The sequence below is a fragment of the Dromiciops gliroides genome, chromosome 3 (assembly GCF_019393635.1).
Source record: "Dromiciops gliroides isolate mDroGli1 chromosome 3, mDroGli1.pri, whole genome shotgun sequence".
Classification (NCBI taxonomy): domain Eukaryota; kingdom Metazoa; phylum Chordata; class Mammalia; order Microbiotheria; family Microbiotheriidae; genus Dromiciops; species Dromiciops gliroides.
Genome location: NC_057863.1, coordinates 432,660,488 through 432,681,040, shown reverse-complemented (window position 1 = coordinate 432,681,040; position 20,553 = coordinate 432,660,488). Strand labels below are relative to the sequence as shown.

The window sequence follows — 20,553 nt, the reverse complement described above, 5'->3', positions numbered from 1 at the left end:
CCTAAGATTAAGTGATTTCCCCAGGTGGGGAAGATCTTGAATCCAGAGCTTCCTGACTCCAAGGCTAGTCTCCCATCCACTCTCCATCATGCTCCCAATAGTAGTAATTTTAATGGAAAAATGGATGCCACACTCTCTATTTGGAGAGTAAGTACTCTCTAAGTGAGTGAGAAGGATGGGGTGAAAAGAGGTAGAAATGTACAGACGAAAAATATTAATATATATAAGCACTACTGGATTCTATTTAGATGGCTATGTGTAGACCCCTGCGCTTGGTTTCTGCCTTCAAATGTGAAGATTCAAACAGAACAGGAAGGAGCCTTTGAGATCATGTTGTCCAATGTTTTCTTTTTTTAAATATAATTTTTATCATGTGGGGAATTTTACCCATTATGCCATAGCCATAATTCCCAATGAGAGGAGTGAAATAGGTTTGACTCTGTTTTTGTTACTATGATCAGACTTGGAATTAACCCAAGTTATACATGCACCTGTTGACTCACCTGATAAAACATACAATCCTTGAGGACAAGTACTATTTTGTAATTGTCATTCTTTCCCCAGTGCCTAATGTTTCCAGTCCTTTAGTAGGCACTTAATAAATGCTCATAGATTGACCTTTTGGTGTTGTTTTTGTGCATATTGTTATAAGTCATATATTCAGATCAGGAGGCATCTTGAAGGTCATCTAATCTAGTCTAACCCCCTCTTTTAAGAATGGGGCTTAGTGGGGCAGCTACGTCGTGCAGTGAATAAAGCACCTGCCCTGGATTCAGAAGGACCTGAGTTCAAATATGACCTCAGACACTTGACACTTACTAGCTGTGTGATCCTGGGCAAGTCATTTAACTCTCATTGCCCCACAAAAAAAAAAAAAAAACAATATAAAAAAGAACGAGGCTCAGAAAATGGAAGTTACTTGCCAAAGGTCACACAGGTATTAATAGGCAGAGCTAATCATAAAAATTAGGTTCTCCAATTCCAAACACACTATAGTACAGATTGTACCACTGCCTCCTGAAGTCACTGTGTATACTGTTCTCTTGGTTAGTTTCACATCAGCTCACACAAGTCTTTGCATGTTCCTCTGAGATCCTCATTCATATTTATCATATTATGTCACAATAAGATCCCATTTCTTTCCTAAACCACACTATGTTCTACTAGTCTCCAATCAATGGTCATCTACTTTGTAACCAGTTTTCTTGCTACCACAAAAAAAAATTATGCTAGGAATACTTTCTCTTTTTTGGTTTAGAATTTTATTTTCCAAATTACATGTAAAAACAAATTTTGACATCAATTTTTTAAAACTTTTTGTCCCAACTTCTTTTGTCCTTTTCCCCCGCCCAAGAACTCAAGAAATTTAATATGTTATACATGAGTATTCATGTAAAACATCTCCACATTAGCCAGTTCTAGGAATACTTTCGACCCCTTTATTGTAAAGATGAAAAAACAGAGGCCCAGAAAGGCTGAATGAATTATTCTGTTTCACACAGGTAACATCAGAGTTGGCACCTGAACCTAGAACTCCTGGCTTTAAATCCAGAACTCCCTCCTCAACATAATGTTTCCTTAACTGCTGTAGGAAAATGGCCAAGAATTGATTTACTGGGCTTCACTTGTGCTTGTATAATAAAAAGTCTTATCCTATCAAAGACACAGATTTTCTTAAAGACTGAAATTTTGTATTCAGGCTTGCTCTCTCAAACAATCTAATTTTATAAAATGAGAAAATTCTATCACTGTGTAACTATCACTGCATCCGAAATACTCATAGGAAAGTTTACTATAGTTGTTAAAATGTCTAGTCACATTTTAATTTTCCGTTATTGGAAATCAGCAACCAACTTAAATAATGAAGTTATTTTGATGATAAAAACTGTGATTTGGTATGAGCAGTTTGTTCTTTACCACCAAACTTTCATAAATTTTTATAGGCTGCAAGCTCACTATTTGAGTTCAAAGCAGTTGTGCCACTGTGGTTCAGCCAAGGATTTTCAGAAGACGTTATCCACAAAGATGTGTGGGATACATGCATGCATGCATGCATACATACATATATATGGATATGTTTAAAGAAATATGACCTATCAACTCATCTCTACCTGTTTTCTCAATAGTATCTAGACATCCTCTGCAAAGAGAGGGAAGGAGTTTCTGATCATAGTTAAATGGGTCACTCTTTCAACTTTCATGTGCAGATGCAATATGTTTAAGTAGGAAGGGACCTTGACTGCCCTCCATAAATTCTAGGTGGATTAGAGATGATTCTCAACAGTGGATGAAAACTTTTGCCAAGAAAATTACATGCATAACCGTCTTCAGAAGCCAAACACCTGTGTGTGGATATTGGAAGATTGGGAAGAATGACACATCAGTAAAAGGAGGCTTCAAAGTCAGACTTCCTTCTAAGTTTCATCTTCCCACTTTACTGGCCAGCTTCAAACCAGGAAAAAACTAGGTAGAGGAAATTGAATTTCAGGGAAGCTTTGAAAGGTGAAAGGATCCTTAGCATTAGAAGGAGCAGAACATGAGAGATCAAATAGTCAAACCCCTTCATTTTTATGAAACCATGGTCTGGGGTAGATAAGTAACTTGCCTGATAGCACACAGATAATTAGACAAATATTTTAAAGCATCTTACTGCTGTAGAATACTGTGTTAGGTAACAGAGGAAATAAAAGTTCAGCAAAAATATGGCCCCTAGCCTCAGGAAGTTTACAGACTACTGGGATGATGAGGTATATATACAGATAATTATAATATAACATAAATAAACAAGAAGGCTACAATGTACTATGTGGGAAGATCTGAAGTTGGAAAAGTGATTATTGGTTGGTGAAGCCAGAGAGGGTTTCCTAAAAGATATGGCATCTGAGTTGGGTTTTAAACATGGGTGGGAATTCAACAGATGGGGCAGGAGGCAGGCACTGAAGACATGGAGAAGAGAATAAGCAAAGGCCCAGAAGTAGGAAAATATAGGATGAGTAGAAAGAGAGGAAAACATCCAGTTTGCATGGAACATAGAGTGTGTGAGTGTTGTTCAGTTGGGTCTGACTCTTCATGACAAGTTTGGGGGGATTTCTTGGCAGAGATACTGGAGCAGTTTGCCATTTCCTTCTAGTTCAAATAGGGTTAAGTGACTTGCCAGTGGTCATACAATAAGTAAGTGTCCAAGGCCAGATTTGAACTCAGGAAGATGAGTCTTCCTGACTTCAGATACAGTACTCATCCACTGGGCCACTTAGTTGCCCAGAGTATATGATAGGGAACAATAGAAAAAAATCTTAAAAGCTCAAGTCTAGTCCTCTCTACTCTGTGAAGTTTGCCCTAGTCTACTTAGCTAAAAGTATTCTTTCCCTGCTTAATTTTTCCTCTACTTTGTTTCCATCAGACTCTAACTGAATTAGACTTTTCTGTGTGTAGTAGAATAGAAGTTCTATGAGGGTAGGGAATGTATCATTCTTTTGGTCTATCTATCTATAGCACGCAACACAATGCTTTGCCTATGATTAGGTGCTAATGTTTGTTGAATTGAATTTCAAAAGGTAGCATTGTGCCAGATTGTAGGGAGTCTTGATTGTGAGGCAGAGGAGTTCGTATTTTGGTCAGGAAGTAACAGGGAGCCATTGGAGGTTACTGAGCAGAGGAGTAACAGTCAGATACCATGTCAGGAGAATAAGTCTGGTCAATCAGTTGTTTTTCAGTTGTGTCCAATTTTTGTGATCTCATTTGGGATTTTCTTGGCAAAGATACTGGAGCTGTTTGCCATTTTCTTCTCCAGCTTATTTTATAGATGAGGAAATTGAGGCAAATAGGATTAAATAACTTTTCCAGAGTCACACAGGTAGTGAATGTCTGAAGCCAGATTTGAACTGAGGAAGATTAGTGTTCTTGACTCCAGGTCCAGAACTCTATCCCCTGTACCACTTAGCTGCCTTATAAGTCTGATAACTATGTGACAAATGGTTTGGAGTGGAAAGAGTGAAAGTGATTATGAGACCACTGTGATTTTGTATGGTCTTGTCTATTAGTACAACTATAGCCCAGGTACCTGGATTCTATCCCATGCTGCCCTTGTTTCATGAACACTAGCACTTCATGTTGTCAGGGTAAAAGGGAGAAAGAGGAAATTCAACTTTTTCAATACACACATATAGTTCCATCCTTCCTCTCCTCCTCCTCCTCCTTCTCCTCCTCTCCCTCCCTCCCTCCCTCCCTTTCCCCCTCCCGCCTCTCTCTCATCAGTTTAAGATTTGCAAGGTATTTTCCTTTCAACAACCCTACCTGGCAGGTAACACAAGTATTCTTATTGATGATGAGGAGATGAAGACTAAAAAGACCCAGGGACAGTAAGTCACACAGTTGGTAAGTGATTGAACTTTGCTTTGACCCCAGATTCTTGCACTAAATACAATTAGTTTTAAAAGAGAAAAAAAATGAAAAGACTAGAGGAAGACATCTCTATTCTCCAGGTTATCAGTCAGAATGAAAGCATTTCAGGGAGGAAAAAAGAAATGGATAGTAAAGGAAAAGTATTCTCACTTCTTATAAGAGTTTGCAGGATAGAAGAAGGTAAAACAGAAAGAAGGAAAGAAGACAATTCAACTTTAGAAGGTGATGGGTTTGAAGTGTATATGGTCCAATCTCTTCATTTTTATGAAGCCAGGGCATAGGGTGGCTAAGTAACTTGTCTTATGTCACATTCCTACTTTATGTCATCAAGTGAGATACTATATAATAATGGTAAGAAAAGAAAGGATGAGGAATGAATATTAGTAGCTCCCTTTTGAGGGGACTCAAGGCAACAATTTATTAACCTGACATTTACAACAGAGATGTTATAGATGTGTCCCAGAAGAACAATCATCGAAGAGGATTACCTGTTTATAGTAACCCTGTGTAGGAACAAATGATATTACTAGAAAGAGCCTAGAAAGAATTGTTAAGGATTATTGATTCCTGGGCAAAAAAACCCCCTATATTTTAGGGGCACAGTATTTTCATTACTGCTAATTAAAGACTGAAGATTCAGAAAAGAAAGGTTTGTTTGGGAAGTAAATAGCTGACTAAGAATGTAGCCATTCTATCAGAGATGATATAACAAATTAGAAAAGTCTGATATGCACTATAAATTTTGAGGAGATTTCAAAGGATTAGAAGAATAAGTGATTTTCAATAGGCTATTATTTTTCAAGGGAAGCTCATCCAAGAAGGTTAGGAATTTATCAGGAATAAAATTCTCACAACAAAAGCAGAAATGACCCTCATAATGAGGAAAAGTAAGAATATGCTCACAATACTGATGCAGCTAAAAGGAATTAATTTACCAATTAGATTTTAACCAAGTAGATAATTTTAAAAATTAACATGACCCTGTAAAAAGTGTCAGGATGAGTAAGAATTAACTTGAGGATAAGGAAGAAGAGAAGGAGGAATATTTAGAAAGATAAGTAATAGTTTACTAAAAGTTAGTATGACTTCATAAATGATAAGTCAGAGAAGTCAATTAATCTTCAAGCATATATAGAATAAATATAAAGAGACTAAGTATAAGATGGGGAGGGAGGGCTCTAGCAATTGGGGAAGAAGTTGGGAATGACTTTATACAGAAGATGGAGTGGTTGAGCTGCATCATGAAGGAACAAAGGGATTCTGTAAGGTAGAGGAAAAATTAAGTGCATTCCACATAGATAAACTGACCAATGCAAAGGCACCAATACAAGAGATAGAGTGCCATGTGTGAGGAATGGAGGAGTGGCCAGTTTGGCTGAATTGTGGAGTATGAAGAGGGCAGTACAGTAATTTATGATGATATTGGAAAGATAGGTTGGGACTAAGGTGTGAAGGACTTTAAAAGTCACAGGGAGGAATTTATATTTTATTCTAGAGGCAATAGGGAGTTAATAGAGTTGACCAAGTTGGGCATGACAAGGACTTATCGACCTTTAAGGAAAAATCACTTTGGCACTTGTGAGAAGGATTGAAGTGGGGAGAAACTTAAGACAGGAAGACAAAGTAAAAAAGAGATGACCACAATAGACTAGGTAATGTCTATATATATATTCAGCAAATCATTTGACAAAATCTTTAATGTTATACTTGTGGATAAGACAGAGAAATATGGCCTATATGACAGTACAACTAATTAAGAAGCTAAATAATTATACTAAAAGAGTAGTTATTAATGGTTCATTGTCAACTTGGAAGGTTTCTGATGGCATGTCCCTGAGATCAATCCTTGAGCCTATGCTAATCAATATTTTAATCACTTATTCTTTATGAATACATTGAATACTTATCAAATTTTCAGGTGAGGTAAAGCCAGGAAGGATAGCTAACAGGAAAAGAGTATCCAAAAAGATCTTGGCAGATGAAACTGAAAAAAAGGAAATATATTTGGGGAAAATGTAAAGGTTTACACAAGCTAAACAAATTAATTTCAGAAGTATAGGATGAGTTAGCATGGGAAGATAAGTTTCTTTGAAAAGATTTACATATTTTGATGGACTGCAGGATCGATAAAAATCAAAAGTACAAAATGGTAGCCCACCTCTCCCCCAAAAGTTAATACTAACTTTGGCTTTATTAAGAGGAACATAGTGTCCAGAATGAGAAAAGTGACAGTACCCCTACTCTGTAGCCTAATTCATCAACTAACATTTGATTCATCAGAATACATGTGGAATATTGTGCTTAGTTCTAGGCACAACATTTTGGGAAATCACAAATAAGCTAGAATGTTCCAGAAAAGGGTAACCAGAACATTAAGAGGAATGGAGAACACCTTGTGATTGAAGGAACTTACCCTGGAGAAGAAATAGCCTGGGAAGGAACAGAGAGCAATTTTCAAATCTTTGAAGGGCCCCCTTGTAGAAGAGGGATTAGACTTGTTCCATTTGACCCCAGATGGTAGATGTTGCATGAGGGCATTTGATTCATGCTCCATCATTAAGTTTCATGGCACTGATCTCTCTTGGGTCTTCTATCTTTCTGAGACCCTTCCTCCCTTTCTCAGGGTTCTCTACTGAATCAATCAACAATATTATGCCTCTTAATCCCCTCCAGTTCCTTCCTCCCCTTCTCCAAGACTTTGTCCTAGGACCTCATTTCTCTATATAGTTTCTCATTTGGTAATCTCATCAACCTCCATGGATTCAGTTCTTATTGCTATAAAGATGATTCTTTAATCTCTATCGAGTTATTATTCCATATCTCAAGACAGATGCTCTCCAAGAACCATGAATCCAACATGTCTAAAATGGAACTACTCTTCCCTCTTAAACCCATCTCTTCTCCAAACATCCTTATTTCTGGTTCTACACCACCATCCTTCTAACAACCCACATTCAAAATCTCAAAAGCATCTTTTTTTTTCATTTTACCTCAATTAATTTCAACCGTATCTAATCAGTTGTGAAGACTTATCATTTTTACCTCCCCAGCATTTCATCTACATTCCTTTCTCTATGTTCATACTGCTACCACCCTAGTATAGCTCTTACTACTTCCTGCCTGCATCACTACAATAGTTTCCTAATTGTATTAGTTGCTTCTGGAATCCCCCTTATCCAAGGCATCCTCCACAAAGCTGCTACCAAAATATAACTGAAGTATAGGCTGGTGAAGAATCTTGAGAGATTTGGCCTTTTGGACAAAACACAGACTTCTCAGCTTGGTATTTAAAGTCTTTGATGGTGTGGCTACAGCCTACCTTCATAGACTTTTCCCATTAGCCAGACTGGCCTACTTCCTGTTCCCCAAACTTAGTGCTACACCTTCTGACACCATGATTTTGTATAGACTATTCTGTCTGCCTGGAACTGACTTTCTTTTCAACTCTACTTCTTAAATTAAAAAAAACACACACATTTCAATGCTTACTATGTGCTGGGCACTGTCCTAGTTAAAGACAAAAGACAAAGACAAAAAAACCCAAAATTGTCTCTACTCTCAAGGACCTTATAATCTAATACTAGGGAAGTGTGTTTTGTTGGAGTGGGGAGGGTCCACAGAATATAATATGTAAAAAAGGAGGTGATACAAAGAATATAAAAGTAAAATTAATTTCAAGAGAACTTGAGGGGAACAGAAAAAGCTTTGGGTTGGGGGGAAAAAGCTCAGTATCTGGAAGGTAGCTAAGGATTCTAAGAGGATGGGGAAAGATTATTCGAAGTATGGTAGACAGCTTTTGCAAAAACACAGAGGCAGAAGATGGAATGTTATTTACAGGAAACAAATAGGACGGTTTTGTCAGAATACAAAATATCTGAGTAGCAATAATGTGAAATGGTTGGAAATATAAGGTAAAGGCAGATTGGAAAAGGCTTTCAATGCAGCATCTGTACTATATCTTAGCGGCAATAGGGAATTACAATAGCTTCTTGAGCAGGAGAGTGGTGTGGTTAGAATCCTTAGCAAGCACAATTTCCCTCTGGAAGCCTTTCTCTAGCTCCCTAGTTGTTGGGGTTTCTCACTCTTCAAATTATAATCCAGTTACTTATGGGTATGTATATCTCACAAACCCCAACACCTTTCCTGAGAATATATTCCCCTGAAGACAGGAACCTTTTTTTGCCTGTGCAATACACACATAATATATATATATACACAAATATACGATGCATTCATATATACATATGCAAACATGTACAGTCATAGATTCACACACATGCATATACATGCATACACATATATTCTCTCTCCCTCTCATTTCCTTAGTATGGGCAAATCCAATTGAGGAAACTTCAATCAATGCAGATTGGCACCTGCTCTGCAACTACTTTGTCTTCAAGGGATGTTGCCTGGGGAACTGAGACATTAAGTGATTTGCTCAAGGTCACATCAGATTTGAGGTAAGATCTCTATCAATTACCCCATGCTGACTCTCCATTTAGAGGCATTTAATAAATGATTGTTGTTGAATTCCAAATTACCTTTATTATGCTATTTTTACCTTGCCCTTCCATCTACCTCTTCCTTTAAATACTTGTTTTTACCCAAATGACAAGGAGCCACTCATGTTCTGGCTTAGCTTTCACCCACTCCCATGCAGAGAGCTCTTTCTATCCCAGTTGGGAAGTATTGGTTGCTCAGAACCGTACCATTCATAAGTCTCACATGTTATATCTCCCAGAGCTTAGAAGATCATTCCATGTCAGGGCATTGGAATCTAGTACACAATTAAATGGACTAGGCAACCTTGAGATTATAGCTTTGATTATCAGACTACCCACACTCACTAAATCAAATTTTGCCCTAGGGCTGACGTGGACCCTATTGGGGAGACCCACTTCTGAAAATATACACATTTAAGGATTGCATACAATCAATGGACAGGAACACATGCACTGCCAAACTCTCTAAGTTTCATATCATTTTAGTCGTGTTCTCTCCTTGTTTTTCTTACACTAATGTTCTATTCATGTTCTCTGCATCCATTCAGTAACTTATCCTGGGCAAACACCCAGGGGTCATCTTAGCAACACAAATACCAGTCACGGTCCTGATCATTTAGAGCAAAAGTATGTTTTGGCCAGGGATGGGGAGGAGAAGAGGGAGAGTTAAGGGGAGGCCTTTTTCAACATATTAAAACTCTACATGCGGGGGCAGCTAGGTGGTGCAGTGGATAGAGCACTGGCCTTGGAGTCAGGAGTACCTGAGTTCAAATCTGGCCTCAGACACTTGACACTTACTAGCTGTGTGACCCTGAGCAAGTCACTTAACCCCAATTGCCTCACTTAAAAAAAAAAAAAGAATAAATTGGAAAAAAAAAACTCTACATGCCTGGGATTAAATTCTGAGGTAATTCTGACAATGTAAGACATGAAGAATTTTGACATCTAAACTGCTTTGGTCTTTGAGTAACTTGCTCCTCTCTGAACTTGAGTTTCCTCATCTGTAAAGTAGAAATAAGAATATTTTTATCACCTATTTCTCAGAGCTATGGGAAGATAAGCACTTCATAAACCTTAAGGCATTATAGAAATGAGTTAATATTACTTAATTACAGGTTGATTCACAGAAAGCTATAGCACAGTTTAAAACCCCAGGCAGATTTTATCTCTTTTTTTCTCAAATGCTTAAAATGTTAGTTATTGATAAGGCCTTGGTTAAAAATTATTCTGATATAAATGTAAGGCAATGCCCCTTTATTTTATGGATACTTTATTTACTGAAGGGGGCAGAAAAAGGAATTTGTATGGGGGAAAAACAGTTTAAGCAGAAACAGGCACAGTTCTTGAGTATCTAAGAGAAATCAGCTCTTGCTTGTGATAAAAATGGTGGCAGTACATTGTTTCCCAGCAACTAATTTACATGTGACACTTTTTAGGTTTATAGCTGGGAAACTAAATAAAATAATCTGTTTGGAAAACTATGTGACAACTGTATCTGATCATTGTAACTAGGAACTATGTGATCACTATAAATCTCTAGCTATAAACTGCAAACTACTATAAATCTAAACATAGCTGTAAATCTTATGATCTTCTGACATTGGTTGAGTGTCATTGATTACCACCCCTCTATTCAAATGGACAGACCAAGGGAGGTCATATTTATACCATAGCTCACAAAAATGTGGATTTTGAGTTTCTCAATTTAAGTGGGTAACTATATATGAGAATGCCCTAATTTGATGCAAGGAAGATATACTGTGAGATACCAGAGTCAAAGCTGACAAGAGAAACTGTTTACATAGGTCAAGATATCAGGAGAGAGAACACAGAATACAGAAGCCAAAGAAGTTAAGAAGCCAGGAGAAACAGAACCCAGCTGAGACTAGTTGACTAGAGATGTGCTCTGTAGGCATGGGGAACTGATCTGATTGGAGGAAATCTCTGATGCTGGGAGTTGACTAGAGAAAACAGATTTTCAGCTTTTTGAAGACCTGATTTGACTATGAAATAGGTTCCTTGCTCTTTAGTGCCACCTACAGCATGCCTATATTGCCCTTTTCTGACCACTATTGTTTGACAGGTAGAAACTTTTCAGACCAGAGGTGTAATGCTACCTCAGAACCCAGGCAAAGAAGCAGACTATGGAGGGAAAGGGAGAGGGCCACCCACTACATCAGGATAGCAATAAAGAATAAATCTGTTACTTCAATAGTGTAGGGAATTCCCCTGTAAGGCTACTCCAATCAACGCAACATCAGCGCCTCTTTAATTTATAGTCTATGAGAGTTGCTTAGATCACTAAAAGGTTAAATTACCTGGGGGCACAATGCCAGTATGTCAGAGGCAGGACTTCAACCCAGGTATTCCTGGCACTGAGGCTCTCTGAGGCCATACTATGTAGTAATATATACAGGGGAACTGGCACTTATTGTTTTGGTTAAACGTACAATATTATTAATTTAACAGAAGAAACATGGGTAGAAAGCTGACCTTGGAATCAGAAAGACTCATATCACAACCCATTCAATAGTGCATGCAATTCTCTAGAAGCAGTTAGATTACACAGTGGATATTGAGTGCTGAGCTTGGAATCAGGAAGATTGAGTTCAAATCCTACCTCAGATACTCATTATCTGTGTTACATTGAACAAGTCACCTAACCTCTATCTGCCTCAGTTTCTTCCTCTGTAAAATAGAAATAATAATAATAGCACTTACATCCTAGAGCTGTGAGTGTAAAATGAGATCATATTTATAAAGTGCTTTGCAAACCCTAAAGTACTATGCTAGTATTATTAAGACTCCAAGCTAGGGGCAGCTGGGTGGCACAGTGGATAGAGCACTGGCCCTGGAGTCAGGAGTACCTGAGTTCAAATCCAGCCTCAGACACTTAACACTTACTAGCTGTGTGACCCTGGGCAAGTCACTTAACCCCAATTGCCTCACTAAAAAAACAAAAAACAAAAAAGACTACAAGCTACACATGAGGGAATTTCCATAGCATGAGTTCTCAGGACCAATAACACAGAACCAAAATTGTTTCAAATCAATATAACTAATATACACTCTGTATATGTGTGTTTGTTGGTATGATATTGCTTTATATCCATGAATTCTGAAGAACAAACAGTCACACAGGCACAGCAATTTTCTTCCATATCATACTTGATTGTGTAAATAAGAAATGTTATTATTTGTGTGTTATTTTAAGAAGTATAATGTCCCTCCTTCTATCCTATCCATGTAGCCAAGTTCACATCCCACCACTTTTTCCAATATCCACCAACACAACGCTACAAAAACTGAGGTCCTGTTAAATTCCTTAAAGGCACACACCATTCTGAAAGGATGTGCATTTAGAAAGTATTTGTTAACTTACTCAGACCCTTCTGAAAATTCTGAAGCAAAGTCAAAACTCAGCAAAAGGTTATACTTCACTAAGATTAGACTTAAGTTATTTTCAAGAGTCACTGTGATGTCCTTGCAAGCACACAATCATGTGGTTCCCTTTCATGTGACTGACCACCCGAAGAAAATAAGGAGAAATAAATGAGAAAATACCAGTGAAGGAATTTAAAGATGCAGAGTTAGTTCCGAAATAAACACTCAAAACTAATGGTTGCCAAAATCGCCTTGGCAAGGGAATGACAGTGTACCTATACAGTCTCTGGCATTAATAATTAAACCAGATGATATATCCAATAATCTTATCCATATAAGTGAATATGAAGAAAAGCTTAATCATCAGCATTTGGTACCTGTGTATATTAAAATATATAATCATTTATTCATTTTGGGAAGTAGACTTAATTTATACAAAATCAAAATAGATGTGTTCACGATCACCAATATCTCTCTGTAGGTATAAACATGTGCACACATATATAGAGATTTGTAGGCATACACACTGATATTCCAAAACATTCATCATAGAAACATATATTTAGAGCTGGAAGAGACTTCTGACTCCATCCAACCCAATCTCTTCTCTGAGGCCCAGAAAGATTGAGATTTGCTTGAGGTCATACAGATCTAACAGAGCTAGAATTTGGATTCAGGACTTTTAACTCCAAATCCTGTGACTTAAGTGCAAATCTAGCTTCAGATATTAGCTGTGTGACCCTGTGCAAGTCATGGTTTTGCCCAAATTGTCCTTAGCTATAAAATGAAATAATAGTACCTACCTTGAAGGGTTGTTGTGAGGATCAAATGAGACAATGTTTGTAAAAAAAAAAACAAAAAAAAACCCCAAAAACACACTTATCACAGTTCCTGGCACATAATAGGCTCTATATAAAAATGGTGTTTTTTTAATTAGAAGAAACCATGTTATACCAAACCATTTCATAGGCATTTTAAGTAAATTATCATAAATGGACATCATCAAATTCTGAGTGCCTTCAGAAGGAATAGCATTACTACTAGTTGGTGCTTGAAACATACATTACAGAATTAGCATACTTGCTGGCTTCAATATAATTGAAATAGTTAGGTTTTTTTTTTAAATAGTGATTATGGAAGAAAAAAGCCCACTATATACAAGTAGGAGAAAAGTGCCTTGGATTAGATATCAAAATAACAGTCCTGTCTCTGCCAATGACCAGTTGTGGCACCCTGAACGTGTCATCTCATCTATAGCCTTAAAAATAGTCATTAAGATCAATCCTGACCTTAAAGAAGAGGCACTTTCCACTTTGCAGTAGATAGGTAGGGGACAAAAGGGACAGAATGTTACAGAATGTAAGATGCAGTTACTGTGTCAGTTGGGTTTTGCTTAACTGATATTCTTTGTTTCAACAGAGGATTCACTTGATGGTGGTAGTGTGCTGGGTTAGTGTATATCCACAAATAATTGTTTTAAAAAGGCATTAATAAAACATTTAAAAAACATAATTGTTTTTCAAATGAGAAAACAAAAGGCACTAAATCTTCTACCTATCATGCCTAAGAAAAATTATCCCACCTGAAAATGATACCAAAATTCAAGATCATCTGAGATTTCACACAACTCCTATAAGGGTTAAATCCTGCTAGACATGGTGATTTCTGGTTTTGAAAACAAAATGAAGGTTAACTCCTAGCCCAAATTTATAAAACATTCTAATATAATCTTTCTTACTCTGTTTTCCCAACTGTCAAATGAGAGGATTAAATGAGATAAACTTCGAGTTCTTCCAGATCTAAAAATCCCTGAAATTCAGTTTGACAGTTTGTCAAACATATTTATCTATTCTTTCACATAACAAGGTGATGTCATTGGTCCTCTTTGAGAATGAAAGACAACAACAACAAGGCAAAAGAATTTTTATGAAACAAAGTAAAAACCTACTTTAGAATAGATGGGTGTGAAAACATGATCTTGCCAAATCCATTTTCCAACATAGTAGCAATAACATGTTTTAAAAAGTATTTGAACATATCCAAACTGTCAAATGCGGTACCAATTTCAACCAGTACACAAAGAAAATCACAGCTTTCTGTAAAATTTTGCAGGTTTTTAATCACAAGTAATATTACATTTGGGCTAAAGGAGTATTACCTTAGTTACTTGTACAATTGGCCTTGTTTTAAAAAAAAATCTTTTTTCCCCCATTTCAGCAGACCTTCTCAGTTGTAATGTTAAGTATGTATAACTCGAATCAATAGGTTAGAAAAATAAACTTAAAGAAAATGAATGTTAGGTTATCTGAGAAAATTTAGTTGGAAATAATGTCTTGCTTTAAAAGGATTATAGAAATACTTAATTCAGTTATATTGTGGACCCATTTTTGAAGGGAAAAATTATGTAAAAACAATCTATTTGCTAATGACCAGTAGGCAGAGATAAACAGTCCTCTATCAAGTTTCTTTTTTCATACTAATGATTGTGCATCTATGCTTGAAATTGAATAAGATCACACACAAACTTAGGCCTGGTATATTTTGGGGTCGTCACAGGGAGATATTTCCTCTCAGATAATAATAGTTACTTTTACCATTCATTCAACCTTCGTTGTGCTGACAAGCTTAATGTAATGGCTATGGGTCCAGTTCCAAAATGCGGATTGTTTTTAGCCTGAGTTGGGGAAGATAGGATTAAAAACATACTCCCTATTTAAAAAAAAAACACAACAATACTATTTTCTTTTATAAACCAAAAAATGTAAATACATATCCATTCCTCAAATAAAACTGTTCTCCTAAACTTATGTCAATCATTTTTCTTTCTTGGTGATAGAATTGTCTACATTAAGGAGCTAAAATGTGTTTCCATAAAGGAAGCAGGAAAGCTAGGTCATTTTCAAAAAATATCAGACCACATATATTTTGATCTATCTCTGCTATTTATGGGAGCATATTGTTGGTATGGCATCAAATGGATCCAAAACAAAAAGGTGATTGATTTTTATTCATATGCAAGCAATAATCTACATTTTTGGCTTTCACTTACTGCTGAAAAACACATAAATCCCTTTTCAAATCAATTATAAATAGTTGAACTTCTTGCAGCTAAACAAAGGTTATCATGGTAGTGGTGTAGCTGTACTTAAGGCCTGGTGTTATTGACTCAGTTGAAATGGGTTAGATGAGAGACTGCCAGAGGCTTTAGTCCTATGATAAAGAATTTGTCATCTTAAAAGAAATTTTAAAATAGATTAAATGCAATCAACATTATAGTCTTAATATGAAGCATCCATAGTGGACCATAGCACATTGTCAAGAAAACCAATACAATGAAAGCTATTCTTGCTTCCCCATCCCTCTCTTGTACCAACAATGTACCAACAAAGCCATCACCCATATACACTTACCATTAGAGAAGAAACATTAGAGACCACCCAAATCCCATTAGTTTCTAGACCAGAAAAATTGAGACTCAGAAGGGTTAAGTGACATTCCCAAGGATACACAGCTACTAAGTGGCTACAGTGAGCTACAGTCAATCTCAAAATTTCCAGTCTACAGTCTTCCCCTCTACAGTATCTTACCACTTTCAACAACCAAATAAATCCATTAAGAAATCAATCAGAACTCCAAAAAACTATAAATGTCCAAAACATGCTCATTTCCTGTTTTAATCATCTGCTACTCAGCTATGATCTTAGTTTATTCAGCTACCAAGTCTATCTGCCAGATACTTAATAAGGACCCACAATTCCCCAGTCCTATTTAGATTTAATGAGTTAATAGGACTCTTCTTGGAGGTAGGAGTAGTAAAAGAAGAAATAATTTTTTTTTTAAAAAGTAAACAGCAAGGAAGGGCACAATGAATGCAAAGTGTTTAGGCAGGGGAGATGGTGGTGGTACAGAAACACATTAAGAAAATGGAATTACAGTGAGCAAAAGTAGTAAGGAAAGGAAATAATCAAACAAGATAAGAAAGAGGTTCAACTACTTTAAAGAGGAAAATAAGGGCAGCTAGGTGGTGCAGTGGATAGAGCATTGGCCCTGGATTCAAGAGGACCTGAGTTCAAAGCCAGCCTCAGACACTTAACACTTACTATCTGTGTGACCCTGGGCAAGTCACTTAACCCCAATTGCCTCACCAAAAAAAAAAAAAAAAAAGGAAAATAAAGGGAACAGAAAATGGAGGTGGGGAACAATAACGAGACAATATAACTTACAAGAGAAAAACATTTTAGTGGGATGTATAAAGCAAGAAAAATGAAAGCTAAAAGAAGACAAAAATAAAGGCAAAGAGTCAACCAAAATCTTCTAGCCTCTTCTCAACCACCTTGCCCTGGGAAACATCTCTCTGGCCAACCATACTTCTAAAAAAAACATTAATGCAAACATCAACTATAACATAAGTGCCAGGCAAGGGCAATTCAATTTTGAGAAACCCTCAAACCTGAGTCATCTACTGTCTCAGTCACTCACCTTCCCATTCCTATTGACTCTCCCTGTTTTAGTCCCACCCTGATGGTAAGAACAGCATTCCATCTGAGGGGCATAATAATAAACACCTGCTGATAGACTAGGAGGAATAAAAAAGATGGCAGGAAAGAGGGACAAAACAATAGAAGGCAGGAGACATAGGAGAAAAGGGAAACAAATTTGGAAAGGCAGAAGTACTAAACACAGAAATAGGGAATGGAGGCAAAAAGCACCTGCCCCCCCCAAAAAAAAAGTGGCAAGAGGGTAAAACAGAGAAAGAAGATAATAATAAGAAACAAGTGAAGGGCAAAAAGGAAAACAAGAAAAAAATACCCAAAACAAAACAAAAAACCTAACACTGCTGTTCACCCTCCCCTTACCTGAAGAAAGACAAAGAAAAGAGGCAAAGCACCAAGAGAATTAGAAGAACTGCAAGTAATAACTGCTTGTTTAAGTGAACAAAGATTTTTTGTTTTTGTTTTTGTTTTTACAAATATGACACTTAATCCCACTATAAGTTAATCACTCTTTCAGAAATGTGCAGTCAACTGATGACAACCAGCCAACTAAAACAGCCTAAACTGTGCCCTTTTAGGAGCTTCACTGGACCTGTTTCAGTGACTATATTCTATTTCATGTTCCTCACCCCTTGTCCTTGAATATCACAAGTGGATGTTGGATTTTTCTCTGCATCTTCTTCCTAAATGGTCCCTAATACAGATATAAATAATGGCAAATGATGCATGTGCAATTCTTCTTAGTAATGTCAATAATTAGTGATGGATAGTGCTGAGGTATACTGAAGCACTCAGATCTTTTTTTTTATTAGTTACACCTTTTTAAAAAGTTATGCTCCATCAGCAGTCATGTCCCAGGAGTCAGTTATATTTTAGCACCAAGCACTCCTGACACTGCCTTCTCCGGTTTAAGCAGGGATGAGACTTACTTTTCTCCTTCATTTCCGTTCAATTAGGATAGGTTCAAGTCATGGCTTTTTCTCAATGAATCCATTTTTTAAAATTCTATCAATTCTACCTATTACTTTCTTCAAGTTCACTAAGTAGCATGTATATTAAACTTATATAAAAACCATGAAGGTACTCAGTCAGGGCTGCACCCTACCTTTATTATGCATTGAAAATGAATGCCTCACAAATTAAATAAAGGATAAAAGGAGGGTTACATGGCAAACTATTTAAGGCTTTGTGATATAATTAGATCATCAAGGTAGATTCTTAAGTTAGATATATTCTTTTGTTAGGAAAAAATATTTCACCTTTCCAAAGGCATTTTTAGCCATAAAAGGAATGAAGAGGCCTGCTAGTAGAAATGTAGAATAGCTAGCCTCTCTAACCAAATAAAAACTCACACCTTAAAAAGCTCAGAGGACAAAAATGTGCCATGCAAATGTTAGGGATTGCTAAAGACAGTGACCTATTTAGAATAAACTTGTTATTTTTGTCTTCTTTTTTAAAAAGTAAATAAATGTAACGCTGTGATATATGCTATATTAAAGAAAACCAAGGAAAAGTGAGGGCATTTTGAATAGGTAAACATCGCCATGGAATATGCAACTGTCAATGCTTTAGACTAGAGGACACTTGCAAACAAATGGAGATGTTTTGGGTTTCCCCATTTATCCCACCTTTTTTCTGTACTTCCATGAAACTTGTAGGTGTAATGGTGTAATCCACAAAAAAATAGTCAAGGATAAAACAACAGAAAAGCAAACCACAAAATATATCCCCCCCATAGGGAACCTCTCCTTTCCTTCCCTCTCCAGCAATTTCTGAGTGCTAACAAAGTGATTCCGTTTGTAGAGGTGCGCACCCTTGTTAGTCATTACCCAGCAATTTCAATTTTTTTCAGGCTGTGCCCACCACCTCCCCTGACGCCTCCACTTCAGGAACATCCCATCCAGAGAAGTATAAAAAATGTGTTACTTCAAGAGCCGGGGGATGCGAAGGAGATGCACTTTGGGAAAATGTCTTACCAGCTCTATTCCCCCTCTGATGGCCCCCGCATCTGACAGTGGTGAAACAGATGGTACTCCCCCCTCCTTCTCCTCTCCCCCCGCCGCCAACCCTTCCGCAATCCCACATCCTCCTCCCACCCGGCTCTGCCACCTTCGCCCTGCTAGCTCTACAGTGGCTTTGGCACACTTGAGCACTAGAAACAAGCACAAACTTTGGGGACCTTCTCCCCTCTGCTTCATGCCACCCTCCGTCACTGAGTCTCCCTTCTCTCCCCTCCTACCCCCTCCAGTTTGAGCTGGGATGCAGGCTCTCTGGAGAGTCGAAACGAAGGACTCGGACTTCCCCCCTTACCCCTAACAGTATCCCCCTCAATGAAAAATTCCCCACCGCTCTCCCGTTTTGGACACTGTACATCCTCAGACCGAGAACTTCTACTGGCGTAGTCCCCAGCTGAGGGAGGGAGGAGGCGGCTAACAGATGGGTCGCTCTAACTTGCCCTCTCCCCCGATCCCTCAGTTTTCTCTTCCACTTCCAGCGCAGCCTCCCCTAGTTTCGCTGCAAAGCTCGGAAACACCTCCCCCCCCCCACCCCACCCCACCCCCTGCTCCTGGCGATCCGCCGGCCCTCCTCTCTCCTACCTACTTTCCCGCTCCGTGACATTGAGCTCCTGGAGACGCCTCTGCAGCCTAGAGCAGCGGCTCCTATTTAGGGTCATCTATCTACAAGTGGGAAACAGATTCCCTTTAAAGCCACCAGGGGGTAGGGATTAGGGGTAGGGGGACAAAATGCAAACTCTTTGGGGGCGAGAGATCCCCTCAGTCGTTCTCTTTGGCCCCAGGAGGGCACAAGGTGGGGAGGAGGAGAGGGAAGGAAGGAGGGGAGTTGCAGAGCTTTGCAGGGACATCCCCCATCTCTGAGGGACACGGGGCAGAGACGCATGCAGGGGTGGGAACTGCCTCCCTTACCTTGCAGCACCGGCAGCAGAAGCGTCGGGCGCGGGCTTCTCCAGCGTGTGCGCGGAGCGGTGGGGAAGCTGTTGCTCCTGCTGCTGCTGCTGGAGAGCCCAGCGAGGCTTAAGGCTGGTGTCAACGCGCAGACGCTCTCAGGCAGCAAACGATTGCTGCTGATGCTCCTGCTCCCGCAGCCGCCGCCACTGCAGCCGCGGCCCGGGCGAAGTAGCCACCGACCTGACAGCAGCTTCCACGAACTGATCCCAGGGAACTATTCAACTCTTCTCCCTAGTGCAGGACTGAAGCGTCCGGCAACCGTCCTGCAGGCTGAGCGCCTGCGCGCCGCCCTGCCCGAAGCCACTCCGCCCCCACACCCCACTTTCCCCAAACCCCAGGTGAAGGGTGTGTGCGGCGCTGTCCTGCGGAGCCTCTGTGTGTGTGTGTGTGTGTGTGTGTGTGTGTGTGTGTGTGTGTGTGTGTGTGTGTGTGTGTGTGTGTGTGTGTGTGTAAGCACACGCGTTCACGGGGCTCCCTTCTGTGCGTGGGCATGGCTCTGGAGCTGGGGTTCAAAATGTTTCAGTGTAATACCCCCTCCAAACCCTCACGCTTGGAAGTGGCCCCTTAAAGCCGGGGGGTGGGGGGGGGAAGGTCCGGATAAGAGGAATGAGAAGGGCAAGAGGGGACTCTCTTCAGGGATGGGTTTGCATGAGCAAAACCCATAACAGGGCTTGTTAGCAATATACACATAATGGCTTTGCCAAATGCAAAGGAAAACGCACTCGCAGTCTCACACACACACACACACACACACACACACACACACTCACACACACACACTCACACACTCACGCACACGAAAGCTGA

General features: G+C 38.8%; 1 protein-coding gene across 3 annotated transcripts in view; it reads right to left on the bottom strand.

The window, feature by feature from the left end:
• Positions 1–19,816, bottom strand: part of ZNF385B (zinc finger protein 385B) — a 525,190-nt gene extending 505,374 nt beyond the window's left edge. For 2 of the 3 annotated variants that reach the window (XM_043990457.1, XM_043990459.1), the window contains exon 1: positions 19,378–19,471. In XM_043990457.1, coding sequence (XP_043846392.1) covers positions 19,378–19,399 — 22 coding nt within the window. In that variant the 5' untranslated portion in view covers positions 19,400–19,471. Of the gene's footprint in view, positions 1–19,377; positions 19,472–19,704 lie in introns of those variants that run through there. The other variant, XM_043990458.1, reaches the window with a different exon arrangement.
• Positions 19,817–20,553: the final 737 nt, after the last annotated feature.